This window comes from Sus scrofa, chromosome 1 (assembly GCF_054392235.1).
Source record: "Sus scrofa isolate SSC_HxYL_T2T_F1_AM1 chromosome 1, Sscrofa_HxYL_maternal_Yorkshire_Landrace_v2.0, whole genome shotgun sequence".
In the NCBI taxonomy this organism is placed as follows: domain Eukaryota; kingdom Metazoa; phylum Chordata; class Mammalia; order Artiodactyla; family Suidae; genus Sus; species Sus scrofa.
In genome coordinates, this window is record NC_139383.1 from 120,039,674 (window position 1) to 120,066,812 (window position 27,139).

The 27,139-nt window shown below is 46.0% G+C and overlaps 1 protein-coding gene across 4 annotated transcripts in view; it reads left to right on the plus strand.

Moving 5' to 3' along the window:
- The first annotated feature begins 5,591 nt into the window (after positions 1 to 5,591).
- RORA (RAR related orphan receptor A) overlaps positions 5,592 to 27,139 on the plus strand; it is a 765,082-nt gene continuing 743,534 nt past the window's right edge. For 2 of the 4 annotated variants that reach the window (XM_084968134.1, XM_021073474.2), the window contains exon 1: positions 5,592 to 5,966. Coding sequence is in view for 1 of the 4 variants with exons in the window: in XM_021073474.2 (XP_020929133.1) it covers positions 5,801 to 5,966 (166 nt within the window). In the remaining 3 variants the exon portion in view is untranslated. Of the gene's footprint in view, positions 5,967 to 6,792; positions 6,919 to 27,139 lie in introns of those variants that run through there. The other 2 variants (XM_084968142.1, XM_084968124.1) reach the window with 1 other exon arrangement.

The window sequence follows — 27,139 nt, forward strand, 5'->3', positions numbered from 1 at the left end:
CAGCCTGACACTGAGGATGCACACACGAACAAGTGATACACTGTCCCTGCCTTCAAGGCTTACAATCTAGCCTTCTTCCCTCTCGTGTATTCCAAAGTCAGCCCGAGATATGAGTGAGCTCAATACTAGTGGGCTAGTGATGGTGGTTTGATGAACCCTGAGCCCAATACATGCCCTCACCTTCACCCAGGTGAAGCTTCGGAGTTTAGATCAGAAACACTGGGCTGTGGGGACACCTGTTCTGTAGATTCCCTGGCAATTGTATGTTGTCAAGTGTCTTTTTTCTTATCAGCATCCACAGCCTTGGTTCCAGAAGTGAGTGGTGGGAACATTAGCTGCCCAGGCCAGAGCCCTTCCTGTTCAAATTCCCTGAGGGAGATTATTAGCTCTTTGTGCAGTGGTCTCTAGGGAGCTTGAAGTCGCATCACTGAATGCCACTTAGTTTTGGTGAACACATCTTATTTTCAATGTAAGACACAATAGTTTCGCTTCTGTTTTCCTTTGCAACCAGCTTAATGCCTGGCAGAAAAGCAGGGGCACAATTAAGATTCTGTAAAGTGACAAGACAGATGTTAACACTTGACCCAGTGGTGCCCCCCGGCTGAACCTTAGCAATTACTCTAGTTAAATCATTGGAATACCTACTATGTACCAGATATATTCAACATCTGCACTGCCCAGTAAAATACATGGTATTTTCAGTGGCCAGATTTTGAAAAGTTAAAATAGATGAAATCATTTAAGTAATATAGTTTATTTAACCCACTACATCCAAACCGTTGTCATTTCAATGGGCAATCCATATAATATTGTTAATGAGACAATCTACTTTTTGTCAAAAATCTAATGTGGAATTTTAGGATTTATCGTATATTTCAATTTGGATTAGCCACATTTCAAGTGTTCAATACTTCAAGCAGCTAGTGCTTACTGTATTGGACAGTGCAGATTTATACAGTGAACAGAAGTTGTATACAGCAAAGGGAATTTTTGAGTGGCACGCATTTTAGAAGGATCATCTTTTCTAACCCTCTGAATAACCCTTGTCTATAGAGGAGGAAACATAAACATCTAAATGGTTAGTGACTCTCCTCAACCATATTGCTAGCACTTGGCAGAGCTCGGATTTGATTTCGGGTCATCTGAACACTCCAAGCCCTGCCTTGGATTAACTGGGTGGTCTTGAGCTGGTCACTTCCCTACATCTTAGTTTCCTCATCCACACAAAAGGAAGAGGTGTGCAGTGACTCACCCACAGCGAATATGGCATGCCTTCATCTTCCTTTTTATTTGACACATCTGGCAAGCCCATGAAGACTTCAGGTTTAACACAGTTCCTTCTCCGATTTGAACAGAGGGTCCTTCTTAGCCTGAATGTTTCTGGTTGGGACCTCTCTGACCATAAACCTACAAACCTTGCAGCAGGATGGAAAACCCCTCCCATACCCAAGAACAGTGCTGCATTTTCATTTGAGTTTCTTCTCTTTTCAGCATATTGTCCAGCTTCACTTTTCTCTTTTTCCCATGGCCACACCCATGGCATATGGAAGCTGCCAGGCTAGGGATCGAATCTGAGCCACAGCTGTGACCTAGACTAAGACTGAAGCAACGCTGGATCCTTTAACCCCCTGCACTAGGCTGGGGATTGGGCTGGCACCTCCTCAGTGACCCGAGCCACTGCAGTCGGATCTTAACCCAGGGCACCAAAGCAGGAACTCCTTCAGCTTCACTTTCTTGATGCTTTCTTGAAGCTTTCTTGGAAGCAAGGAAACTTGTTGCCTGGGCACTCAGTTGTAATTTTCTGTCTTCTTTGTTCTTAGGCATGTTGTAGAAAGCTCCCCTCTCCCACGGAAATTCTACTATATATTTCCATCATTTTCCTTCTTTCCCTCACCAAGAAACACAAGGAAAATAACTGTCAATTTTTTTTGCATATATAAATTTTAACAGCCCATGCATGTCAACTCATCTTTTATCCAGGAAGGAAAGGCTTATTTCAAGTGATTGAAAGTTGAAACGCTTAGGTTTTCATTCTTGTTGTGTAATGGAATCACTGTGTGGACATACAACCTTATGATTAGATCATCAACACCAGTCCTTAAATCCACTAACTCTAATGAGTTCCTACTGTGTGCAAGGGCAAAGCCCTGTTTTCTAGGAACGGATCTTCCCCCAGGGAGAGTAAAGCAGATGTCAGCCAAGCACAGCACCAGGTAGGGAGAGTGTAGCTGGTACTGTACCTTAAGAGGGGTGCAAAGTACAAAGACAGTTCAAATATTTGGTCTGGGGTAAATCGGGAAGGTTCTATGAAGGAATGCCTTTTAGAATGGATCTTTAAAGAAAGGGAGGGAGAAGGCAGAAAGGGCATTTCAGAAGCAGGGGCCTAGGCAACTGACCCTATATCTTGCACTGCAAGCAGAAGGAGCTGGAAGCAGTACATGGTCTGGTTTGAGGATTACACATGGACCTCAGGGATCATGTAAGGATATAAGGCAGTTTGGCAAACTCTTGGCACCAGTGCCCAGCTGTCAGTCCTCCACCCGTGGGTGACAGCATTAATCAATCCCAGCCCACACCTTTCCAACCAATCTCCAGAGTTCCTTTATGAGATGAGATCGATTTGCCATCCTTGGTGCAGGAATGCAGACATAAGTGAGGTAGAGCCTTGAATACCTTGTTGACTAGTTAGTAGTTAATTGGATAGGCGATGGGGAGCCATTAAACTCTTGTGAGCAGGGGAGTGACATGGTGGGAAATGAGAGCTGTAGTTCAGGATAATTAACTTGGTAGTGCTATCTGGGATGGATTAGAATGGTTGTAAGACAAAGGCCAGTTATGTAGAAGTTTCCTGTAATGGTTGGGGCAAGCCCTACTGCCTGGAGTTGGATTGGTAGCCATAGATGCAGGGGCAGATGTTGCAGAGGTGGAATTGAAAGCATCTGGCAGCTATGTTGGGCTGTGGAAAGCTGGGGGCAGGAGCGCCAGGAGAGGGGAGTCAAAGCTAACTCTGAGCTTCCCGTAATTACCTTGGAATAATAAAAGCCATCATGAGGGAAGCCTGCCATGGGCAAGGAGGTAGGGGAGTCCTGGAGAGTTTGGGGAGGGCGAGAAGCATCTGCAAAAAATGGTTTGGGGATTATCTCCTCTACAAAGCGTGGGTTTTACAAACCATTGTCTAAGGACTCAGTAGTGCAAAGTAAAATAACCATTTTTAAGCAAACCCTTCACAATGAACAGTCTCAGGAAGGCTTCCATCTTTCCAAATATTTGGAAAATTGGAAAGCCTTAATTAGTAATCAGGGAAGGGACATGGGGGAAGCACATTTATGAAACTAAATGTGCTTTTTGGGGTTTTTTTCAGTGCCTCCTCAATCCAGGTAATTTACACTTTAGTAACAATGATTGACAGTCAAGGAATGTATCTGACTCACTTTTATTTTTCCCTAGGGGAAAGCACTTGCGTTCCCAATTGTTTTAAATTGCAGAAGCAGTAATTGTTTTAGAGAGGCAGGAGAAATGGCTTTTTGGAGCTGGAATTTACCACTGAAGGGAGTATGGATTCTCTTAACTGACTAAGGTCACTAGGGCCTTTTTCAGGACAGTCTTTCCCAGCTAAACAAATACCAGTTTCGTCAAAGGAGAAGCGCAAAGGAACCAGTGAAGGCCCGGGGGAACAGATTTCACCCAAAATGTTAATATGTTGCTACGAGTACCTAAAATGAGCCAGAGATATTTTTTAAACCACTCACATCCCAAATAGAATTATTCGTGAAATTCAATATGAAAAGTTTCCCCCCCAATATTCTAAAATAAATATGGGGCCGTGGATGTATTTTGACATACTTACTGTCCCAGAGGAACGTGTTTATTAAAGTGTGCACACTGATATATTTGTTTACTTAGAAAAGTCAACTGTGACAAGCTAGGTCAATTGCATCAAGAACATTATTAACAGGCTAAGCCATTGTAAATGGTGCAAAGGCTGCTCTGGAAATCTGTGCTTTGATGTATGGGGAAAACCACACATCTGATTTGGGGGGGGAGGAGACAATTATGGCATTGTTTGTAGGCGCCAACAGACAGGCCAAAGTCAGGGATCCTTGCAGAGACCGGATTAAGGTATCAGAACTGTTCACATCTCATTTACATCATTCCGAAGAGTGGACCACAGGTTTTGCTGATTAACACACAGACCATGGCAAATAGCATTGTGTATTTGAAATCAGACCAAGATCAGTAACAGTAACACAAACCACGTGTGAAGTTTGGCATAGGGAGGTTTCTCTTAAGCTATTATCTAACTAGGTTCCCCTCCCCCCCTTACTTTTGAAGAGCATTTTTCCAAACCAGGAAGTTAGCAAAAGCAAAATGTATCCCAGTTCCCTCCCCCACCCACCCCCTAAATACACATATTTATGCCACCTTCTGGTATATAACAATATTTTTTGTTGTCAAAATTTGCAAGCCTTCTGAAAGGAAGGTGGGGGTGTGTGTTAAAAATGTACTGATTTCATCAGAGTCTCCAGCAGGCAAGAGGAAGTGGTAAATTGAGTATTGAGAGGCAGAGAAATCAGGCTACTACCACCTAAATATTTTCCTCTCATTCAATCTGTATTTTTCCTTCATATTGGAGTTTGGGGTCAAAGTTAACACTGATGCAACTCTTCACTTTCCTTGGGTTTCATTAAACAGCTACTATGTGATGGGTGTGTTTCAATGGAAAGGGGGCTGCAGAATGGTGCCTGCAATGATGTGGCTTATTAGAAGCTGTTAATTGTTTGCATTTTATCATCCAGATGTTAACGCCTCTCCAGTATATCTTTTATGGATGAGGCTGTACATTTAATAGCAATAGTACCAGTGGGAATTGACAATTAGCAGCCACAGATGAACTAGATGCAGTGTGGCATATTTCTTCCAGCTTAGAGAGTCATCGACCAAACAGGCCAAAGTTATCTTCAGTAGAAATTGCCCTGCCAAGTGGTTTCTGGATCCTTCTCGGAGGAAACAGCGAAGGAGCTGAAAGCGACCTCTTTCAACTATACCAGAAATTGGCCGTCCATGGCGATTCTAGACTTACAAATCTGTTTTAGACACAGATGTATCAAACCAAGACTGGGAACCCACTGGACGTCCCATCCCAAAGTAAGAAGTGCCACGTCGTCAGTCCTCCCATCCTCTGCCTTCCCTGGGGTGACAGCCCAGGTTTAATTCCTTTTTAGTTTCTCCTCTGTCTTGGGCTTGGCTGGCAGGGAGCTACCTGCGATTCCCTAACGTGGATAATCGAATTTGTCTCTTCCCAGGCTGGCAGCGGATGGGGCGAGTTTTGTTCCCAAGAGAGTCTCAGAAGTAGGTAGAGAATCATCTCGCCAATCTTAATTTCTGTCCCTGGGAGGGGGAATAGGGAGGATGGGGGTACAGGAGGCTCTCCCCTCCTCCTCCACTCTTTTCCCCACCTCCCAAAATTGGCAGCCAGTCCTCGGCTCTCGGTCTGGGGTCTGGAGGGTGGGGAATGTGGGTGTGGGGGCCGGCTGGAGAAGCTCTCGCTAGCGCTGCCTGTGGCCAGACCCGCCTCCCATCCCCTCTCGGGCGCACACACACGTCCACCCAGACACACTCCGCGCGCTCCCTCGCGCTCTCGCCCGCCCGCCTGCCGCCTGCTCTCTCCCTCCTGCTCTTCTCGGTCTCCTTCTCCTTTTTTTTTTTTTTTTTTTTGGTACCATAGAGTTGCTCTGAAAACAGAAGATAGAGGGAGTCTCGGAGCTCGCCATCTCCAGCGATCTCTACATTGGGAAAAAACATGGAGTCAGCTCCGGCAGCCCCCGACCCCGCCGCCAGCGAGCCGGGCAGCAGCGGCGCGGACGCGGCCGCCGGCTCCAGGGAGACCCCGCTGAACCAGGAATCCGCCCGCAAGAGCGAGCCGCCCGCCCCGGTGCGCAGACAGAGCTATTCCAGCACCAGCAGAGGTAGGAGGCTGCGAGAGGGGCTGAGGAGGGGGCGGCGGGAGCCCCGGCGCGGAGCGGGGGGTGGCCGGGAGCGGGCGCCTGGGGCGCGGGGTCTGGGGCCGCGCGCGAGCCTGCGGCGTCGCCCCGATCCCGGAGCACCCCCCGCCCCTCCCCCCTCTGCCCCCCAGAAATGTTGCAAACTTTTGCAGCCCGTTCTCGGGTTGCGGGAGGAGAGGGGGGCGGGGGAGGCGGCAGGAGGCTTGACAGCCGGCGGGGCTCACCCCCTGGCTTTGATTTTTCTGCGAAGAGAGGAGGAAAGCCGCGTTGCCGAAATTAAATACGCTCCCCCAAAATACGGAGAACCGGAAAGTGGGGGCCCGGGAAAGAAACTTTTAAAGCGGCAGTGTCCTTTTAAGAAGGAAAAAAAAAAATCTGTTTATGGCCACCCGCCTCCCCCTTTACCTTTTTTCCTTTTGACAGTTTCGGCCCCGGTCTCCCGAGACCGGGGGGGTTTTCGGCCCCCCACAGAGCTGAAGGGTGCTTTAGGAATGAGTGACTAGGGCAGCCCCGTGGATGGAAAGGGGCGCTCCTGGATCGGGGGGGGGGCGACGTGGACACCTCTGGAGCACGGCGACGGGTTTGGGATTTGGAGGAAAGGCTGGAGGAAACGGGGTGCGGGCGCGCGAGGTGCTCGCCAAGTTGTCTGGCAGGCGTGGCGAGGGGAGATGCGCAAGTTTGCAGACCCGGGGTTCGCAGCCGGGCGCCCAGGCTGGCGGGGCGGGGGGGGGGGGGGGCGTGTGCGCGCCAGCGCGCCTGGGGCGGCGGTCCTGTGGGGCGCTCCACGCGCATTCGGAGTGAGCGTCTGCAAAAGCAAACAAGCGGAAAAAGAAAGATCACAAGGCACCCAAACTTATTTCTGCCCTGGGAAATCCTTCTCTAAGCTTCCAAGCTTTTCTGCAAAATCCTGAGAATGGTCAGTGCGAGTCGAATGCTGGTCGGATAGTGCGATCGATATTACCCCCCTCCCCGGGTGATTTTTACACACTTCATTTTGTAGCATGTGTGTGTGCTTGCGTGCGTGTATTGTGTGTGTGTTTTTTGGGGGGGGCTCCATTTCCCCTTCCTTGCTTTTTTGCTAGTTAAAGTGGGGTGTTGGGGAAAGCTCACTCTCTTACCCCTTTCTTAAAGGTATGGGTACCTGATGTGGGGCTTTTCTTGCGGGTGGGAGGTTATTTATTTGAATGCGCCTGGAGTTTGCAAAGAACAGGAGGAAGCTACGGCTTTAATTACTGTTGTAAATAATGTATAAATCATGCCTGTCAGTCTGGAGAAAGCAAGCTCGCGCGAGCAGCCCAGGACTGGGGGCAGAGAAGATCTCCAGCCCCAGCTTGGGTGCTGGCCCAGCGCGCCCCTTCCTTTTGCCACTAGGCTTCTGGCAAAGATGAAAAGGGCTGGGAGGGGCGAGTGGGGCCCCCGGGAGCCGCTTCTTTCTTCTGGATGTTATAGTTGGAGGTAGGAATATGGCTGATCATGTGCTGGCTGTTTTACAGTATTCCCCCCCCCCACCTTAGCCACACCCCCTGTCCAGGCACTTTCCCATTCACGGAATTCGAGTACAGTAAAAGCCATCAGGATGACACACTCGAAAAACATTTAATTAAAGGCGATTTCGGAAGAGTGAACACATCCAAATGTGATTTAAGCGGGAGGGTGGGGGCGGCTAGGGTCTGGAGTAAGGGGAGAGGGATCGGGGCTGGGGGGCCGGGACCTGCCGCTAGCTCGGTGAGTTTGTGTGTGGAGAGCTTTTGGCTGCAAAGAGTATATTTAGACCTGAGACGGTGGATTTGGAATGCGAGCGGGTTATGTAACAGGGTTAATCAGAAACACTGGAGAAAATCCCCTTCATGTGTTTCTGAGGGTTGTTTTTTGTTGGTGGTGGTGTTTTTTTTTTTTTGTTTTGTTTTTTGTTTTTTCAGAAGGGGGGGGCATAGTATATAAGAAGCCACACTAATTTCTGCTTTGTGCTGCACCCCCCACCCCCAGTGTTATTAGCATCTTCAGGTGTCATTCTTGCCAGAAGGTGTTCTTGCAAGAGATCAGGGTAGCAGGCTGCAGAACCGACTAGCAAATCCCCATAACTTGCTGTTCTGGCAAATTATATAACGCTGGGGCATTCGGTACCACCAGCCCCCTAGGCTCAGTAAAAAGGAGAGAGGAACCAAGTAGGAGTAGGATGCATCTTGCACAGCTGACCTGCTGACCCACATCCCCTTGCCCCCTACTGAGACTCCCCCACTCTCTCTTTGAACCAACCTCTTGTCCATCCCTCCAGAGATTTAAATGCAGGCAGGGAGAGGAGGTGAGGCCCAAACACTCAACTCACATCCTGCACGCAGGCACTAGGTTATATAACAGTCTGAATGGAAAAAGGAAGGTCAGAGATGGAGGCATCCTTTAGCTAACACAGCAGTAGTAATAGCTTCCAGAAATTATGTGCATTTGCAGACTTTAACCTCAGATGTACTGTCTTTTCCTCAGGGGTACCAATCTTTGTGTGTGAGAGCTAGGGAGAAAAGAGAGAGAATTTGTAAGTCCGCCTGGTAGATGAGAGTGATTTGAAAATGGGAAATGTTTGGGTTTTCAGATGATGTAATGGAGTTGGCAGAATATGCAAGTCGGCTCCCAGAGTGTAAGCAGCAAGAAAATTGGAGCTGGCATCCAGTATTAATGTTGCATAAATTATAATATCGGAAAGAAATTAACCTACACACTAGGTGATTACGCCTTTTAAATCTTAAAACATAAAGGCACACAACTCAAGAGGAAAAACAAACATCATCACCTTAAAATTAGCATTTTCAACCTCAGGAAGGGTTGAGTGGAGTTCTTGGCATTGGCTGAAGTGGGACGCTTTCTGATTTGGGAGATGCTTTCCAGAGAGGTAGCCGGGTGAACTTCCAACCAGCCAACATTTACAGTGCACAGAGATTATGGTCTGGATTCCCATGACATTGAGGTGACCTCACGAGACATTACCTAGCTAGACTTGAAGCTGTTGCTGAATTCTAAACTCCTGGGAATCCATGGGGGAACATTGTCAGTGCCTGAGTTGCCAAAAAAAATCAGAGGTGTGACTTTATATCTGAGAGATGGCCTCCCTCTCTCCTTAAAACTGGGCAAGGAGGAGTTGCTGTTGTGGTGCAGTGGAAACGAACCCAACTAGGATCCATGAGGATGCGGGTTCCATCCCCGACCTCACTCAGTGGGTTGAGGATCCGGCATTGCTGTGAGTTGTGGTGTAGGCTGGCAGCTGTAGCTCCGATTAGACCCCCTAGGCTGGGGACCTCCGTATGCCCCAGGATCGGACCTAAAAAGACAAAAGACCACAATAAATAAATAAATAAACTAAAACAAACAAACAAAAAAGAAAAGCAAAAACTGGGCAAGGAATGTTAGCAGTTTTAATGGAACTGTTCTGTTTTCTATGGTGGTGTTAATGATGGCTGGTGTCCTTCAGTCCTATCTGTACAGCACAATGAAAGGGAAGAAAGAAAGGTAAGAGGCAACAGTGGGAATAAGAATGAAGCTGAAAGACCACGGCGCGTCTTTAATTTAACAAGGCTTTCGGGGAGCCATGAGCATTTCGACATAACTGTTGTTAGAAACCCTTTTCCAGAATCTCATTATTATAGGCATGCTCACACGTTCTCCCTCTCTAAAGTGGTCCTCACAGGCTGTGTGCCATGCAGTTGGTTTGGAACACTAGTGCTGAAGGTGGAAGGCTTTTAGGGCAGGCTGATGGGAAAAATCGAAGGCAAAAGATGGGATTAATGCCAGAAAGCTCAATTGGGCTGAGATCGAACCCCCTGGAAGCTCAGCTTAGATTGACTTGTAATCAGTTAACAAGGCCTGGAGTTTATGTGTAGCCCGGAGGACTTCTAGACCCACATAAGTCTTTGCCTTTAAAAGTGCTTCGCCTTCATTGCCCCCCTTCAGCCTTGGCTGTTTCACTTTCTGGTCAGGGCTCTTGCCGGGCAGTTGAGAGCACTTTCTAGGGATTGATTCTCAGATCAACTTTGCGAATGTGGACCTGGCTCTCCACAGTGAACAAATGATGCCCCATAGTTCGAAAAAGCTACTGGCTGGGAGGATATTCTCTGCCAGAGGGATGGAGTAATTATTTTTAAACTAGGGGACTTTAATTTTCCAGTAAATTGCTCATAAAAACATTTATAATTATACCCTTTAAAAATGTAATAGAATAATTTTAGAAAGTGCATTTGATGATGGTTATGATAACCTTTTCTGTGGCTTCCCCCTTCTTTCTTAAAAAGAATTGAATTGTTAATCCAGAAGTCAAATTCTGAGTGGCTCAAAACATTCACAGCAGATTCTTTTTTTTTAAGTTAATCACCTGCTGGAATTTTCCAAACCTATGGGCATTAAGAGGAGCCCTTGGCTTTAGAAAACATCTCTTATTTCGAAAATTGAAACATGGAGCCTACAAGGAAGGCCTCTCCCCAGGAGACCTGAAGCTTGTGTTTTAAGGCAGCAGAGGTGGGGGTACTGCAGATACTGCTGGTTCCACACCTGACTCCTAAGTGGGATGGAGGGAGGGACCCGGATGTTAATTGCAACAGCTGTGCCTCCCAGTGCAGATGTTCCCAGGCTGTCTGGCGACAGTGGAACCGCTTTTGAAAGCAAAGTGCTCTGTCCAGAGCTGACGTGGACTCAGGTGGACGCCTTGTCATGAGTCGCCCTAACCTTGTGCCAGTGGGGACCAACCTTGGCTCCAGCGCACACAGCGTGTTTCTCTCTTTGCTGGGGCTACACGCATCAGTGGGAGTGACCGTAGTGGGCTGGGAGATGTGAAGGGGGCCCACCCCCTGACATCGGGCTTGTCTGACGTGTGTGGTCCCCCCCCCCCCCCCCCCGCCACCCACATGAAGTCCAACAGGTAAGCCTGGAGGCAGAGCTAACTTTCAGAATGTGAGACAAGCCCGTGGGTTCTCAGTGGGCCGTACACTTGTCACTTCTGAATTAAGATGCACGTTTTTCTTCCAATTCACCGCCCCCCCACGCCTCCCCCCCCCCCCCCCCCCCCCGCCGCCCCCTGCTCTAGGATGTTGTGGGGTTGTGGTGTGATGCTGGAAGGATGGACCGAGGTGGATGACACTGAAAATTCTTTTGGTTTGGTGTAGTCTCTTACAGCACATGCCACTTTTTCTGAGGGTGCTCTTCCCCACCCCCACCCATCTTCCTCGCCTCCTTGATGAGCGGTACTCCTTTGCTTCTCTCCATGCTTCCGTGTCTGTGGAAGCCAAATGCATAACTCCATGTCAGGTCTCCCAGGGACAGAGTTGTAATGTGACTGCCCTGGGTACATCTTTCCATAGACACGGCCGCTCTCCTCCTATGACACACCCTGCTGCTTGCCTCCTTTGTCATCCCTGAGCCAGTGAGCCAGGAACTCTGAGTTCGACATCATCCTTCCCTCTAGGAGGTTCCTGACCCGTTCATCCCAGAGTAGGGATAGCTTCTTACAGAGCAAGCAGAGTCTGCTTTGGAAGGCCTTCAAGTGCCAGAGTCAACACTAACCTCGGATGTGGAGTACCTTTCCAGAATGAAGACTCTTTCTTGCTAAGAATTTAGAAATAAGATCCTCTCTTTCCCTTTCCCTTTCTCGGAGATGTTCTCTCTTCCATCATTTAAAAAAAAAAAAAAAGTGGTTTTTTTGTAGGTTTTTTTTTTTTTTTTTTTTGATGTCTCATTCACGATGGGAAGTATTGGTTTGAAACGAGCTGTTAAAATTTTCACCCATCTTATTAAGCTCTACATTCAAAAAAATAAAATCATTGTGAATTAACACTTCCAAAAAAGTCTCCAGATAATCAGTGTTCGAGCATAGATTAATATACGTTAAACCATGATTTTTCTATAAGAGAGCCAAAACATTACTGATGAATTAGTTTTTCTGGCTGATGGGAGATTAACCAGAAATATTTTTGTCTCTTCCTTATGGAATATGATTTAAAATGTGTTGGTCCCCCTCCTACCCTGGAAAGAACACTAAGAATATAATTGAATCTTTCCTGGAGGTTGGAGGATCTTAAGAGTGCCCCAGGGTCACTGTTCTGAGGATGAATTCTGATTGTACATTAGAGAACTGTAAATGGAGACAGTGTCAGAGATTGGACCAAATCTGTCCTGATCCCAGCTTGGAAATTGTTTTCTTTCTTTCTTTTTTTTGTTAACTCCTCAATATCATTATGTTTTGTTATTTGCCTCCCTTGTTCTCTGAGTTGTGAGTTGCAGAATAGAAATTCACTGCAATTAGTTGATTCTAGTTAATTGAGATTTTTTTTTTTCACTCTGTAGAAGAGTTTCAGCCTGCATCTACACCTACCTTAATTCTTTCTCTAGAGGCATAGAGGATGTAGAATCATTCTCACAAATTTAGGAAGGCTGTGTATTTATAAACAAGTTATGTACTCTCTTACCATAGCATTATGTAACCTCTCTCCTGTATAATGGTAGATAAAAATGTCAGCTAATTTTGCCTCTTCCTTGGAAGGGTTGAAGGGGTTTCACCAAACTGGAAAGTTAGGAAATTCTAGCGTTAGAAGGAAGACTTTCAAGAATGTCAATAACAATTAGATTTCACCAGAGGAAACTCTCTCCAAGCTTAGACTTTTGTTCACTGGACCAGGTTAAAAAGCGTCACAGAAACCCCTCCTTCGGAGGCTGACTTTCTCAGGACTGTCCCACCTGACTTAATGGTATCTTAATCTTAATGCCATTATCTTGTGATATGTTTGATATTCTAGTATTGGAAATTCAGCCTGGGAGTCTTGGTATTCTTTTTTGACCGTCTCATCCCCATCATCATCAGTTATCTTGCTTTTGGAGTAAAGACACCTAAGAAATCCTTGGCAGAGGGGAGTGGGCATGATGAGGAATAAACAGGCCATAGCCCGTAGCTTAGGCAGGCTCCATTTCGCTTCTGGCTTTTACATACTAATGTTAAAAGGAGTTACAGGTAGCAATTCTCTTGTGTTGATGGAAGAACAATTTTTTTTTTCCCCTTAACAGATGTTTATGGCCCCAATTGACACATCATTAAGGCACACTGTCTTACCACACTATGCACAGTGACACATCACCAGTGGTGTGACCCTGTGCTTTTCCTGGTGTGCGCCTTGTCCGGGGAATGTGGCTCTTGTGGCTCTCTCTGTAGGGCCCATGTCAGTGGAGCGGACAGATTCTCCATACCCTGGAAGGTGCTAGAAGCCTCCAGGCTGAGCCAGGTCATTTCTCCACCAGTGCGGACTGGCTGGAGAACAGGGAGGCTGGAAACAGGGAGGAAGGATCATGGTATGGAGGATTCATAATGCCTCAGCCTTCAGTCATCTCTCATTGTGTGGTCAGACCCTTGAGTTCTGATTATCAGTGATCTTAAAGTTTTGGGAAACAATTAGGAAGTTTCTACATCTGTGAACAGACCATAATAGATGAAGCTCCTCCTGGGTACAAGGAAGGGTGCCACTTGGTGTAGGATCCTCATGCCTGTGAAAGAGGCAGCACACTGTTAAAAATACCTAGCTTACTTCGGGGGAGGATTTGGCTGAATACTGATGAAGTTTATGAAATATGAATGTTGTGAAGTTGCTGTACGTAAGTGGTAGGCGTGTGTGAAAGAAGTAAGAAGCAATAAAATTGTGTATAAATGACACTCTGAAACTTGATGGACTTGTGTACGTGACAAGAATGGTGACGTTTGGGTCTGTGCCTAATGGGGGTGAATAAACTGGCTTGAAATCTATACGTCAGACTCAACGTGGGACTAAAAATGACAGCATATAAAGTCATTTGACTTATTTTATAAGCAAAGAAGGCGAATGAGGATAAACAGGCAGGTTGCAAAGAATAGAGGTGAGATGGAATGGGGGGAAAACAGGAGGGACCAACACTTGAATTTATAATGAGCTGTGGTAATCACTGTTTTAAATAATCCAGACTATTACCGACTGTGCTGCGAGGCAGAGAATTAGTGCTAGCCAAACAAAGGGCATCCCGATGAATTTTAGGTTGTGTGGGAGAAAGCCTCCTGATCCCTAAAGCATAAATGCCTGTGCCGAGAAGCAGAGCTGCACACGATGTAATTTTTTTTCTGTCTCATCCTGATTAATTGACAGCCGACTGTATGCCTCTTTCCTGAAGGTGACTTTACAATCTCCAGACACAGGCATTTCTCTCAGAAGTGGAGTGAAGGAACGAGAACCACGTGCTAGAGTGTGTTTCCCTGGGTGAAGTATTGGGGGGAAAGATAAGAGTGGTGCAGCAGGGGAAGGGGACCGTGCCTTCAGAGATGAAGGATGCTGCCTATTTGGGGCCTGGGAGTGCAGGTTGTGAAGGAAGGAAGGAGACTTCTCTGGCAAAAGAGAATGCAATTAGCATTGACTCTGAAATGGCTGGGAATGTGCCTTTCTGATTTTAAATTATCTTTAACAAGGACAGTGAAAAGAGGAAAAGTTGACACTGTGAAAAGTTATGACGAACTTGTCGAGCTTGCCAGTTGACAAAGGCAGTTCAGGGAATACTTGGAGAAAGAGAACAAGAACAGGCCTGAAGGACAGGACGATGTGCTTCCTGGTGCGGTACAGGAATCGGCAGGCATCTTTATTGACTCTTCCAGTTAGTTTTAAAGACACCTGAAGAAATGGACAAAGACGAGCAGAGACCCCCCAGATGCAATGCCGCCCTTCCAGAAGCAGAGAGGCCTCTGTCATCCCCTATGATCGACGCCAGTCATGGGAGGAGGGACGGCTCGGAAATGGATTTTCATCGGATGGATCACAGAGGGAACAAGGGTATATTTTGTCTAGAAACTTTGCAGTAAACGGCATTGCTTTTCATTTTCACTGTACGATTGTAAAGCCAGTGGATGGTAAGAAGGCCACGGGAACAGTACCGCTTGTGCTCTCTCATGTGATGGGGATATTATATCTGAAAGGACAGGAATTGGGGAGGGTGAACTGCCCGTAACTGTCAGTTGTCCAGCCAATGAAGCAGGGGGAAAGCAATGGCAAGTGAAATACTTTGATATTTGAAAATGATGCCACTTTTAGTGACCCTGTTAGTTGACTGATGGTGACAAGGGTGAAATTGCCTGAGTTGTATTTTATCATCTCTGGCACTCATGACCCACGTCGCATGAGCACGTTTCTGCAGAGGGTGCATGAAGATTTGTAAGCTGCTAAACTTTCTTAAGGCCCCACAGAGAATCAGTAGGACAAGGGTGGCACCCCTGAAGGGCTCTAGAAAGTTCTAAAGCTTGCATTCTCATCTTGAGCTTGAGGGTGTTGGTTAGATATATGGTACTTGCTCATGAGGCTGCCACCGGTCATGTTTTGTTAGACTAAAGCTTGTTGGAGGCGGAAGAGGCCTTATGAACCATCCAGCCTTTAACAGTGGTACACACAGAGGTCTCAGAATGTGCCTGAGATTCCATTCCCAGGGGTGACAAGGCCGTGAGTGGAACACAGGGCTTCTCCCTCCCTAATAATGTGCTTTCCACTTGTGTGTGGTCCCAGGATGCTCAGAACTTCCTGGAAGGTACAAAGTCAAGTTCCTGCCCTCAGGAGAGCCCCCTGAGGATATTATGATGTATACACAGGTTAATTCACCCAGCCTTTGGCAGTAGGTACATATGAAAGTAAGTGCAGGCTGTTGGGCTGTGTATCAGTTCTGGAACATTATCAGTATTACTATTTTTGCATCCCATTGGGCATTTGTATTGCTCATTAAAAATTAGCCAGTGAGTTTGTGGTTCTTCCAATGAAACCATTTAAAAGCCTAGTGAAGGTAGTGCTTGCATCTCCCTTTCTGACTTAGGAGAAAGTGAAATACAGGGTATGGAGTGGAGCATACTTTCCTTGACGCATTACACTCATAGGAGCTAGAGGCAGCCAGCTCCAGCTGTGCAGTGGGGGAGGGTGTCTCCCAGCAGCTGTCCTCTTTCCTTAAGGCAGAGGGTTTAAGGCTGTGCCTTTTGTAGGGTAGCAAATCTGCGGATGGAATACTGTGTAGCCAGTAAAAATCACGTTGTAATGGAAAATGTTTGGGATGTGTGGCTTAGTGAAAAGTCACAGTTTTCATAGTAGTATGCATGAAATGGGACCATTTTTGTACATACTATTGAGTGTGTGTGTGTATTAACATGGACCCAAGTATGTACACCTAAATGATGACATGGTAAAGTGGTCCTCTCTAGATGGTGGAGTTATCTGTGCATTTCTTTTTTCCTCTGTGCTTTTCTGTATTTTCTGAGTTTCCTACATTATGGGTGTATTATTTTTGTAACTGGAAAAAAAATAAACCTTATGTTTTTTCAAAAAGGATTTTTTTGTCTGTTGTGAAACTGGGGATACTTTGAAGAAACTGATTCTGAACTTAATATGTGAAACAGAATCTCTTAATGTTTCAGCATGGGCCAGGTGTACTGGCCCAAAGAGCAGTACCTCTGACAGTCCTATTTAGCCAGGAAAACAAGGGTCATTCAGCTTGGATATGAAAAGGAGTGTCCTAATGTTGGCATTTCTTGTCCCCTCTAGTGCAGTGTCTTTCAAGTGTTTATACGGTGACCTACAATGAGAAAAACATAATATGTTGTTTAAGCTAGTACACACACACACACACACACACACGCACATGCACACAACACACTAAACTTTTTACATAACATATCCATTACCTGAGATGCACTGTTATTTTTGCTCTATTATTTAAAGATAAAATATACATTAGGAGCCACCAAATTGGTTTCATGATCTATTTATGAGCAGCTCCTTGAAGTTGACAACCCCTGTCCTGGGCATGAGGTAGAAGCTGCCTTTCTGTGGGCCATGGCCTGGAGGTGGGAAGGAGGAAGGGAGGGAAGGCTTCTACAATAACTGATGCCACTTTTAGCACATGCTCATAAAGATCCTGTTCCATTTAGACATGCATCTGTCCAGTCTGGGCTTAACATGTAAATTCTGGGAGCCCCTTTGCTTAGATTTGTCATCACTGTATAAAAGCATGAAGCTGGCCTTTCATTTAACAAAAATTTACTGAGCACCTGCTTTGTGCCAGGCACTCTGCTAGACTCCGGGAATAAAGCAGCAAACAAGAGAAATCAGATCCCTGCCTTCCTGGAGCTTACATTCTCCTGGTAGCATCTCAGGGTAGCCCTCTGTCTGGGGCGCCTTTGACCAGACACTTCTGAGGGCTCTTCTCTATCCATGTGTCTTGAACTTGGCCTCTTTTGACTTCTGTGGACTTTTCCTGTTCCACTCCTTTGCTTCCCCATCCAGTCTCCTGTCTTAGGTCCAATCTCTTTGCTTACTGAGATCCTACTTTCATTTTTGCCCCAGGTAAGACTCACCCCATCCCTCCTGCCATTCTCATGAGCCGCATCTTTCCCAGTGGTCAGTCATGGGGACCTTGCTCGTTTAGTCAGCATGTAGCCTTTTCCTTTGCCAGGTTCCTTTGCACTGTCTTATGATATTATTTCCTGGGCAGGCTTCTCGTCTCCCCCAAGAAGACATACTCCATGTTTTCTTCTTTCGCTCTGCGCAGCGCCTTGCAAAAAGTAGGTGCTCATTAACTGTGCAGATCATCTCTCCCACATTGTCTTGCAGAGCTTCGCTGTCTCAGAAGAGTCAGCTCTGCACTTCCCAACTCTGCAAGCGCAACTTCAACTAGCTTCCACTTCCACCTGAGCCTTGGCTTTGGACCCAGCCACCCTCGTTTGTCCTACTTCTTTTTCTCTTGAATCCTTCCATGCTACCCTCCTTGGCAGGTTCAGGTCTGCTCCAGTCTTGAGCAACTCAGATGAAGGCGGGAAGTGTTGGGAAATAGCACATGTGGTTGTTACAAACCCGAGGGGAGGCCCGGGTGTGCTGTGGGCTAGCTGTGTGACCTTAGGTAAGTTCATTCAGCACTCTGTTTCTGATATCACCTGAAAATGGGGGATATTTATGATGCCGGCTTCCCACAAGCTTGAGGCTCACCTGTGAGGATGCCTGCACAGCCTCTGGGTGCCCAGCACACATCCAGGGTCACTCCAATGATAGTGGTGATGGCAGAGCCCATCCAGGAGCAGGGGCCCTCTGGCCGCCTCACCCCTGTCTCCTCCTCAGCTCCCTTTGTCTCCAGCATTCCTCTGGGTTCTGCTCGGTTGCTCTGTGAAATTAGCAAAAGTCTTAGGGCATCAGAGGCCTTTTGTTCAACCACCAGTTCTCCTGGCCTGGATCCTATCCCAGTTCCTCAGCTCAGCTGCCATAGGCTGCATCCTGCCAAGTGAGCACGAATCCCTTAGGTCCAACCCCATCAGCCACTTGTTGGCTTCCCTGAGCTTCCAGTCCACACCTTCACCTGAACCAGAGGAGAGCTCCCCCACCCGCCTCACTGTTCCTATAGCACTGCTGGCTGCCCTCACCAGCCATGGAAGCTGGGGGAGCTCCTCCTTCCCTTTGTGCTGGGGGCTCTCTCAAGTTCCCTTTCTCAGCACCCCCATCCTTCCTTGCCCTCCCTTCCTCCTTATTCACTTTCTCCTTCTTGCCAAAAAAATCACATTGGAGAAACTTGTCTGCGAGGGTTCCATTCAACGTGCTCTCCATTAATGCTCCACTATGGTGACCCACCGCTGAGTTTTTCACTTGTAATGTAATCTAATAATTTACATGCACTTTGCAAACAATACTCTCAGAGACTCACAACCTGCTTGAAATTGCTCTGCTGTTACAGTATTTGAGCTGATGAGAGAGCAGCGTGAGAAAGAGTAGTTATTGGTACCACAATGGTATTGGGTAAATCCGGGAAAATAATGTTAGTGAAAGGTGAGGGTGTGCTGATGGATTATAATATCCTTTCTTAGAAAATCAATTGGACTTGCCAAGGGTCTTTTATTGATTTTTGGCTTGTAATTGGACTAGGCTAGGTCAGAGTATCATGGGGTAGAAGCGTGGCAAGCTAGAGAAAGTGAACTAGCAGTGGAATCCTGTCTTCCTGGGATGCTGTGAAAATGTTTTCGTTTTGATATACTACATGACTTTTACAGAATTAATTGGCAGTGTGATTAGGTTGTTTTATTTCTTGACTCAAACATGTTGGAAGCCGATTCTAATATGCAGTAGTAATGAAAATAGAGTAATGCTGTAATAATAGTGCCATTGTAAAGTGAATTACACCATTAAGCATCTATTTTGTCTAATTTGTATTGTGATGGTGTGAGTGATACTCACATATGCAGACTTAGAGTAGCTGGTCTTTAAGAAACAGACTCTAGCTGAGAAGCCCCAATCCTGTAATACCGAACAGTCAGTGAGTGAAAATAAGTGAAAACAAGGCGTTATGTATTTGTTTTTAACCTTTTCAGCCTTATGGTCATGTCTGAGAGCTTCTGTAAATTGACATTTCTCAAGTTGGGGAAGAAGCATTAAGGGTCCAGAAACCATGGTCATTTTATTTTGTCATGTGTCTCTCAAGGCAGGACACTGGCCAAAGGACTCCTACCACAGCTGAAAGAGAGAGCCAGCCTTTTATACCTTAAGTCACAAGCTAACCCTAGAGCAGAAACAGGATCTGAGAAGACAGCATCAAATGTGGCTACTCCCTGCTTACATGTGGGGCATGCAAATTAAAAGGCCAAGAATGAATTACAGTTTGCTTTGGTTCCAGTGACTTTAATCCCTGCCCTCCCAGGAGGATTGGCATCAGGAAATGTCCATGGATTTCTAGCCATTTCCGGGGAGGTCCTGAAGGCTCACCTGGTTGATCTCCAGGCCGGATTGCCGCCTCCAAATCCTCCTCTCTGCGTTTTCCTGCCGAGGCTGTCTGGAAGGGATTTTGGTGGTGATCCTCATCTCTCACCTGCCCTCATTCCAGGATTTTGCTTCTGTAGCATTGTTTGCAGACCACCTGGGGATCTGCAAACCCAGAAAGACCTGGTCCAAAACGGTGAGATTTTGTGTCATTTAGAATTTAGTTAACTGTCATATCTATAATACTTGCTCCGATGACCAGAACACTGAAAGCAGATCAGCTTCGTAAATAACCATGTGCTTTCTGTATCACGGAGCGGCACTGTTGATTTTTAAACTCTGTGAGCATTTGAGGAGAGAATACACAGCATCCACGCCGGGCATCTGGATGAAGAATATATTTAGTGGAGACATTTTATTGCAGACTTCGATGAAAAAATATCAATATCATATTGTGCCTGATAAAATGTTAGAAGTGAAAATTACCATGGTGTTGGACAACATCCCTGTATTAATTGGTCTTGTCCGTTATTATTTCTTAGTAGCAAACACACTCTGGTTTTATTGCTCATGAGTTATGGTCTTTATTGAATTCACGTTTTGCTGCTTCCACAGTGTTTATCTTCCCATTGGTCTTAGTTTCCTGAGGGCAGTGTTGAAGATCGTGTTGAGTTTTCTGTCCTATACCTCTGTCACCTACTTGGGCGTTCAGTGAATGCCCTCAGGATGCTAATGATGGTACAGTTTAGAATCAATATGGGAACAGTTAGCCAGCTGAAGGAAGACTGGGATGAGGAAAGAAAATCTAATATTCCTCAAAAGTTTCAGATGTTTAGAGGCGATACAATGTATTGCCTCCTTTCATTGATACTCAGGTATTAATTGAGCACTTGCTATGTGCCTGGTCCCTGTTGGTCAGTGGAGGTACAGAGTTGAATTAAGGGCATTGATGAGCAGGAAAGATACATTAACTAATGATTTCAAAAAATGTGGAGAGCGCTGTTATAGAGATATATATTTCTAAAACATATAGTGCACAGAAGAGAGAAAAAAAAAACTTCATGGGGTGTCATGGAAAGCTCACCAGGATGGGCACTTTTGCCTGATTTTTGGAAAAATGAAGAATGATTTGCCTGGAGGGTAAAAAATGAGAGGGTATTCTGGGCCAAGGTCCACGAGGTGCATGTTCATGGCACATTCAGGTAGGGTGCATGAGGTGTAGCTTGTTCTAAGCATAGCGTTTGTGGGCAAGAACTAGGAGATGAAGCCAGAGAAAGTGGGCAGGGGCCAGACCAAACATCTTGGACCTTTTCTTATGGCAAAATTTTGAGCATGTGGAAAACACCTGATTTCTTTTTGGTAAAGTACTGAAGCATAAGTGTGTTGAAGTTGGGGTAGAGATTTGACAGTGAGGAGACGCCAAGTTAGGAGATCACTGTGGTAATCCTGGAGGGACGTACTGTCGGCTGGGGGTGGAATGGGGTGAGGAGGTGGGCTCTGAGGTAGAATTTCCCAGGGGCTGGAATTGGAGGTGCATGATGAAGGTAACGACAGGCGTCGGTCACAGAGTTGGGCGGAATTATTGGCTGGGACCATTTGGGGTGTGCTGTGAAGAGAGGAGATGGCAGGGGTTCTAGTTTACATGGGCTGAGTTGGAAGGGCCGGGGGCGTGTCTGATGGGCAGCTGGCAATGTGGATCTGACGGGAGTGTGTGACGATTTGTCTCTTGTGGAAATAGGAAAACCGTCTTTTAACAAGGGCCTGAGCTCAGGAGGGACATCTGTGCTGGAGATGTTATGAAGCAATGTTTATTTTTTTTGTCTTTTTTTGCCTTTTCTAGGGCCGCTCCCACTGCGTATGGAGGTTCCCAGGCTAGGGGTCTAATTGGAGCTATAGCCACCGGCCTACGCCAGAGCCACAGACAGCAACACGGGATCCGAGCCACGTCTGTGACCTACACCACAGCTCACGGCAACGCCGGATCCTTAACCCACTGAGCAAGGCCAGGGATCGAACCTGCAACCTCATGGTTCCTAGTCGGATTTGTTAACCACTGAGCCACCATGGGAACTCCTATGAAGCAGTGTTTTTGGTTTTTGACAGGGGACTGGAAGGTGAACCTTTTTTTTTTTTTTTTTTTTTGCTTTTTAGGGCTGTACCCATGGCATATGGAGGTTTCCAGGCTAGGGGCTGAATGGGAGCTGCAGCTGCTGGCCTACACCACAGCCACAACAACTCCAGAACCTAGCAGAGTCTTCGACCTACACCACAGCTCATGGCAACGCCGGATCCTCAACCCACTGAGCGAGGCCAGGGATTGAACCTATGTCCTCATGGACTAGTTGGGTTTGTTACTGCTGAGCCACGACAGGAACTCCTGGAAGGTGAACTTTTTATACCAGGCCATGTCCCCTGGCTTTTGAAGTAAAATCAGGAGAAAATAAGCCTAAGGTCCAGGTGAGTGTGGCTGAGAAAGTAAAAAGGATGGATTGGTGCAGGAACAGAGAAAGGTATCTCCAAAAACTGACCTTAGACTGGGAAATCCTACATTTCACCAAAGGTGTATGCATGCGCGTGCACATACACACACAGCCCCCCCCCCCCCAAAAACAAATGAAGAAAGCCTTTACATTCAGAGTGAGGCTTTAGTATACTTTGCTGCTTCAGGTTACATTGGAGCTTTATCTGCTTTGTTGGTGGTCTCCTTCTCAGCATGTCTAATTGATGATTGTAGAGTTGTTGCCCTTTTTTTTTTTTTTTAACTTTCTACACAGCCCAGCATTGATTTATCCTGTGTCTAAAGGGAATCTGCCTCACACTTGGCAGCACCTCAAGCTTGGGAGAAGTGGAATGAATAGTAGCTGTGGCAAGGGCTCCACATTGCCCTGAGAGAAAGGCTTCGTGGGAGAGAAAGTTGAAAGAGGGGCTTGAGAAAGGGTCTTCAAAGGATGGGTCTAGCCATGGGAAACCAGAAGGAAGATTTTTTTTTTTTTTTTAAGTTGATAAGGAAGAGAAAAAGACATGCACAGATGTTGGTTGGTTAGGCAGTGGTGGTGATGTTGATGGTGATTACACAGTAGGATCACCACTCTACATACTTGTGGCGTTTATTCTTCTCAAGGGGCTTTCACGTAGGAGTAGCCTCTGGAGGTCCTGGGAAGAAAGTGATGATGTTGCAGGCCATGGAGGCTCCCAAGAATAAAGAAGCGTTATGTAATTAGAGAGACCTGATGACTTAACTCCAGTGAGTGTGTCAGGAGGGGGCTGTGCCTGTGGGAAGGGCCCTCTTTGCCTTCTGATGTGGGGGCCGAGCTCTGGTTTTCAGTGAGCTCTGATGGAACCCTTTGTCCACAGATCTTCCGCTAATATGTCCCATGAATGATTTGTGTTATGTCTGTGAGGCATTTCCCCACAGTGTGGTCAGTTGATTAAAACGAAAGCCTGTTTTGTGTAGTATGTGGGAGACCCGGCCAGAAATCAGGGACCTGTTTCGTGTGTGTTCGATCTGACAGTGGGGACGCCTTGGGAAGCCAGTGTCTTCTAAGACCTGAAAGCTGAGCTCTGGCCGGAGTTTTCTTCAAAGAGGTTTATATTTTATCTGTTGGCACTTCTGAGGGGGGGAGGAAGGTTTGGAGTGGGTGCTTCGGGGATGATTTCTTTTCTAGCTGCTGTTTTCTTCTCCCGTCTTTTTAACTTTGCAGAAAGAGCTTCCAGTTCTACGGTCAGACCCCGTTCAGGACGTTGGTGGCCAAACAGTCCCCTTTTGTTCAGTGAACGTCCTATTTTTGTTTCTCTTGAAAGGTGCCCTTCAGGACAGCAGCGCCTTTATGTGGGCTGCTTAGAATCAAGGCCCGAAGAAACCTAAACAGAAATCTTCTCAACCCCGGCCCAGTGCCTCCTTGGCTGAGCAGGGCCAAGCTAACCCACACAAGATGAAATCTACCCAGCTGGTTACCTGAGAAGCACCCTGGGGAGTTCTCCAGCTTGACTTCTCGCTTTGGCCACCATCCGAAGAGCCCGTGACAGCTGAGGGTCACGGCCTTTCTGTGCAGAGATGCAGGAAGAGTTACAGCTCTTGGTGAAGAAGCATAGGTTGCATTATGTTTTAAGGGGTCCAGTGTCAGCTTGCAAAACGGTGGGCATCTATAAGGATCCTGAGAGGAGATGGCTCTTTTATGACCATAAGGCTAGTTGTCTTGGAGTGGTGCAATTTTTCCTCTTTAGTGCTGAAGCTTTCAGTAGGTTCATTTTTATTCCATTTACTTAGGTGCCCCCCCCAGCCCCCGCCTGCCCAAAGAAAAAGGTATCCATAGCTTTAGCCCACCTCACATATTTTCTTTATCCCCAGTTCTGCCTTTTTCTTTCACCATTTAGGTAAACTGAGGCATTGGGGAACATGAGGGCATAGGTAGGATTTGCTCATTTAGAGGTTGTACAGTTTGAGGTTATTTTCTCTTCTTTTGTTATAATAGATACAGAGTTAAGGGTTAAGCTCCCTGATTTGAAAGAGAATCTGTTCCTTACCCAAAGATCCTCTGGCCTAGGACTCAGACAGACCTCATCACACAAGTTCTGCCTTCAGTTGGGGAAATTTTCTTTCCACTTAGGTATCGTTTGGATCATTCAGGTGGAATAGGGGAAGAGTGTTGGGCTTTGTTAGAGAAAGACTGGCTAGACGAGTTTGATCCCTCGGGGCAGTTTGGAGCCTTTTCGCGCATGAGATCATTGGTATATTTAAATTCTGAGCTTCCACATGTGCTGGTCAGCGAAGCTCTGTGCCTCTCATTAACTGCCTATTTCCCCCTGTGTTTCCAGAGGAGGCGATGCCTGCCTGTTGGGGGAACCCTCAGCATCCTGGGAGCATCCGTCCAGCTGGCCCCTGGGTATACAGACACCTGAAAAGCGAAGCGGTTTGGAGATGGGCATCGTTTTCAGGCTAAAGTCATACATTTTAGAAAGTTAAGGACTGGTTCTGTGACAGGGAAGTTGAGCTAAATATGCAGTTCTATTTTAATTTTCACTTTATGCCAAGGCGAAAGCATTGGGAGATAGGCTATAAATGTATAAGTAAGTCACTGCAAGAATAGCCCCTTGCAAAATGCAGATTTAGGAAGGCTAAATATTTTCTCACATACTTTAATGCACATGCATAACTAACCTCTGATCAAGTGCCTGAGAAAGGAGTGTTGTATAACCACTTAACCTTGATCACTATAGTGAGTTATACAGAGGTCTACGCAACTGTCAAGTAAGTATTTGGTTGTCTTAGCTCAGGCTGCAGTGACAAAATACCACCGCCTGGATGGCATAAACCATGTTTATTTTCTCATGGTTCTGGAGGCTAAGTTCAGACCCAGGTACTGGCAGATTTGGTCCTTTCCTTTTCTTTTTTGCTTCTTAGGGCCACACCTGCAGCATAGAGAAGTTCTTAGGCTAGGGGTTGAATTGGCGCTGCAGCTGCCGGCCTACACCACAGCCGCAGCAACACTGTGGGTTCTGAGCTGCTCTACAACCTACACCACAGCTCATGGCCTTGCACCGAGCAAGGCCAGGGGTTGAACCTGCACCCTCCTAGATACTGGTGGGGCGAGCTACTGCTGAGCCACAATGGGAACTTCCAGATTTGGTTTTTGATGAGGGCCCTCTTCCCAGATTGCAACAGGGAGTCTCTTTACTGTAGCATCAGGTGATGGAGAGATGAAGTCTCTTCCTCCTTTTATAAGGGCACTAATCCCAGTAGGGACCCCATCCTCATGACCTCATCTAAACCTGATTATCTCCCAAAGATCTCACTTCCTAATACCACACTGCAAGGGGGTGGGAGTGGGGGTGCGGCAGCTTAGGGTTTCAGCATATGAATTTGGGGGAGGAGGACACACACATATAGTCTTTGATATTGGTTGATACTTAAAGCTTACTAATAATATTCAGGGTGGTCAATTTGCCTGTAAAAAGTTGTTTAAAATTCTTAACTTGCTCATCTTTTTGCTTAAACAGAATCCTATTTTTTATGTATGTTTTATCATAGACATGGCTGTGTCTCATCATATTCCTGTACTGTTTGAAAGCTACAGTAGTAAAGCCCAAGGTAATTAAGGCTGTGGCATCATTGTTTTAAATTAGTGCGGGTGATTTTTTAAAAATGTAATTCAACAACAGGTTTCTTTCTCTTCTGCATAATTGGATCACATTTTAATTTTGTGGCAAATAAAGATCTATTTTACATTTCTATTAGAAAGACAAGCCCCTGTGGCTAGGTCTGAATTAGGATGTTTGCTCTTGGTTGTACTGAAGCAATGAGGCTTTTAGAGTTGATTCAGCTTCTAAAAAAAATGCATCGCTGACTGTTGGGTAAGGAAGGAATCTTCAATCTAAAGGTCATTTGCAGGCATAGGTTTCATGTTAAAAAAACAAAGGAGAAGACAAGAAAATGAAATATACAAGCACTAATGCAAGCAGAGAACCACTAGTTGATGGGCTATCCATTATGCTGTATACTTCCCAAAGTATGGACCTTTGAGTGAAGCACATCTGTTTGTGAATATATTTTATTATATGTATAGTTAATTCCCTGGGAGTTTGCATGAAACAAAATAATGAAGATAAGGTGTGAGTAGTGCACTAAACAAGCAATCAGAAGGTCTGGGTTCTTATCCCAGCTTGACCAGCAGCTTTAGCTCTGATTGGTCCCCAGGCCTGGGAACCTCCATATGCCATGAGTGTGACACTAAAAAGACAAAAGACAAAAATAAATAAATAAATAAAAGAAAAATTAAAAAAAATTATAATCCCTTGTACTGAGACTCAACAAAGATATATTTATTTTTCTCCCTTTTAAAAAAATAGAGGCATAATTTACGTCATAAAATTCACCCTTCACAATTCAGTGATTTTTTTTTAGTAAAAGTTTCACGTTTGTATAACCACCCCCACCACAGTCTCGTTGCAGAACACCCTTCTGTCACCCCCAAAAGATCTCGTATGCCCATTTGTTGTGGTAACAACGTCTTTCCTGTTACCAGTCTAAAGGCCATTAATCTACTTTCTCTCTCTAAAGATTTGCCTTTTCTGGATGTTTATTTCAGTATAATTATATAACGGGTCTTTTGTGTCTGGCTTCATTGACTTAGTACCATGTTTTTGGAGTTCATCACTGTTGTAGCAGGTATGTGGGTCCGTTGCATTGCTAAATACTAGTCCATTTAATGGATATACCACATTTTGTTTCTGCATTCATCAGTTGATGGGTTTTTCTTTTTCATTTTTTGGGGCCCTTATTACATGGTAGCTTACTCGTGGTAAAGAACAGGTCTCAGAGAAAAGCCAATACTTTATCTCATGTCTTCCTTTGTAGAAGAGGCTAGTTTTGTTTGTTTTTTTTTAAGGGCC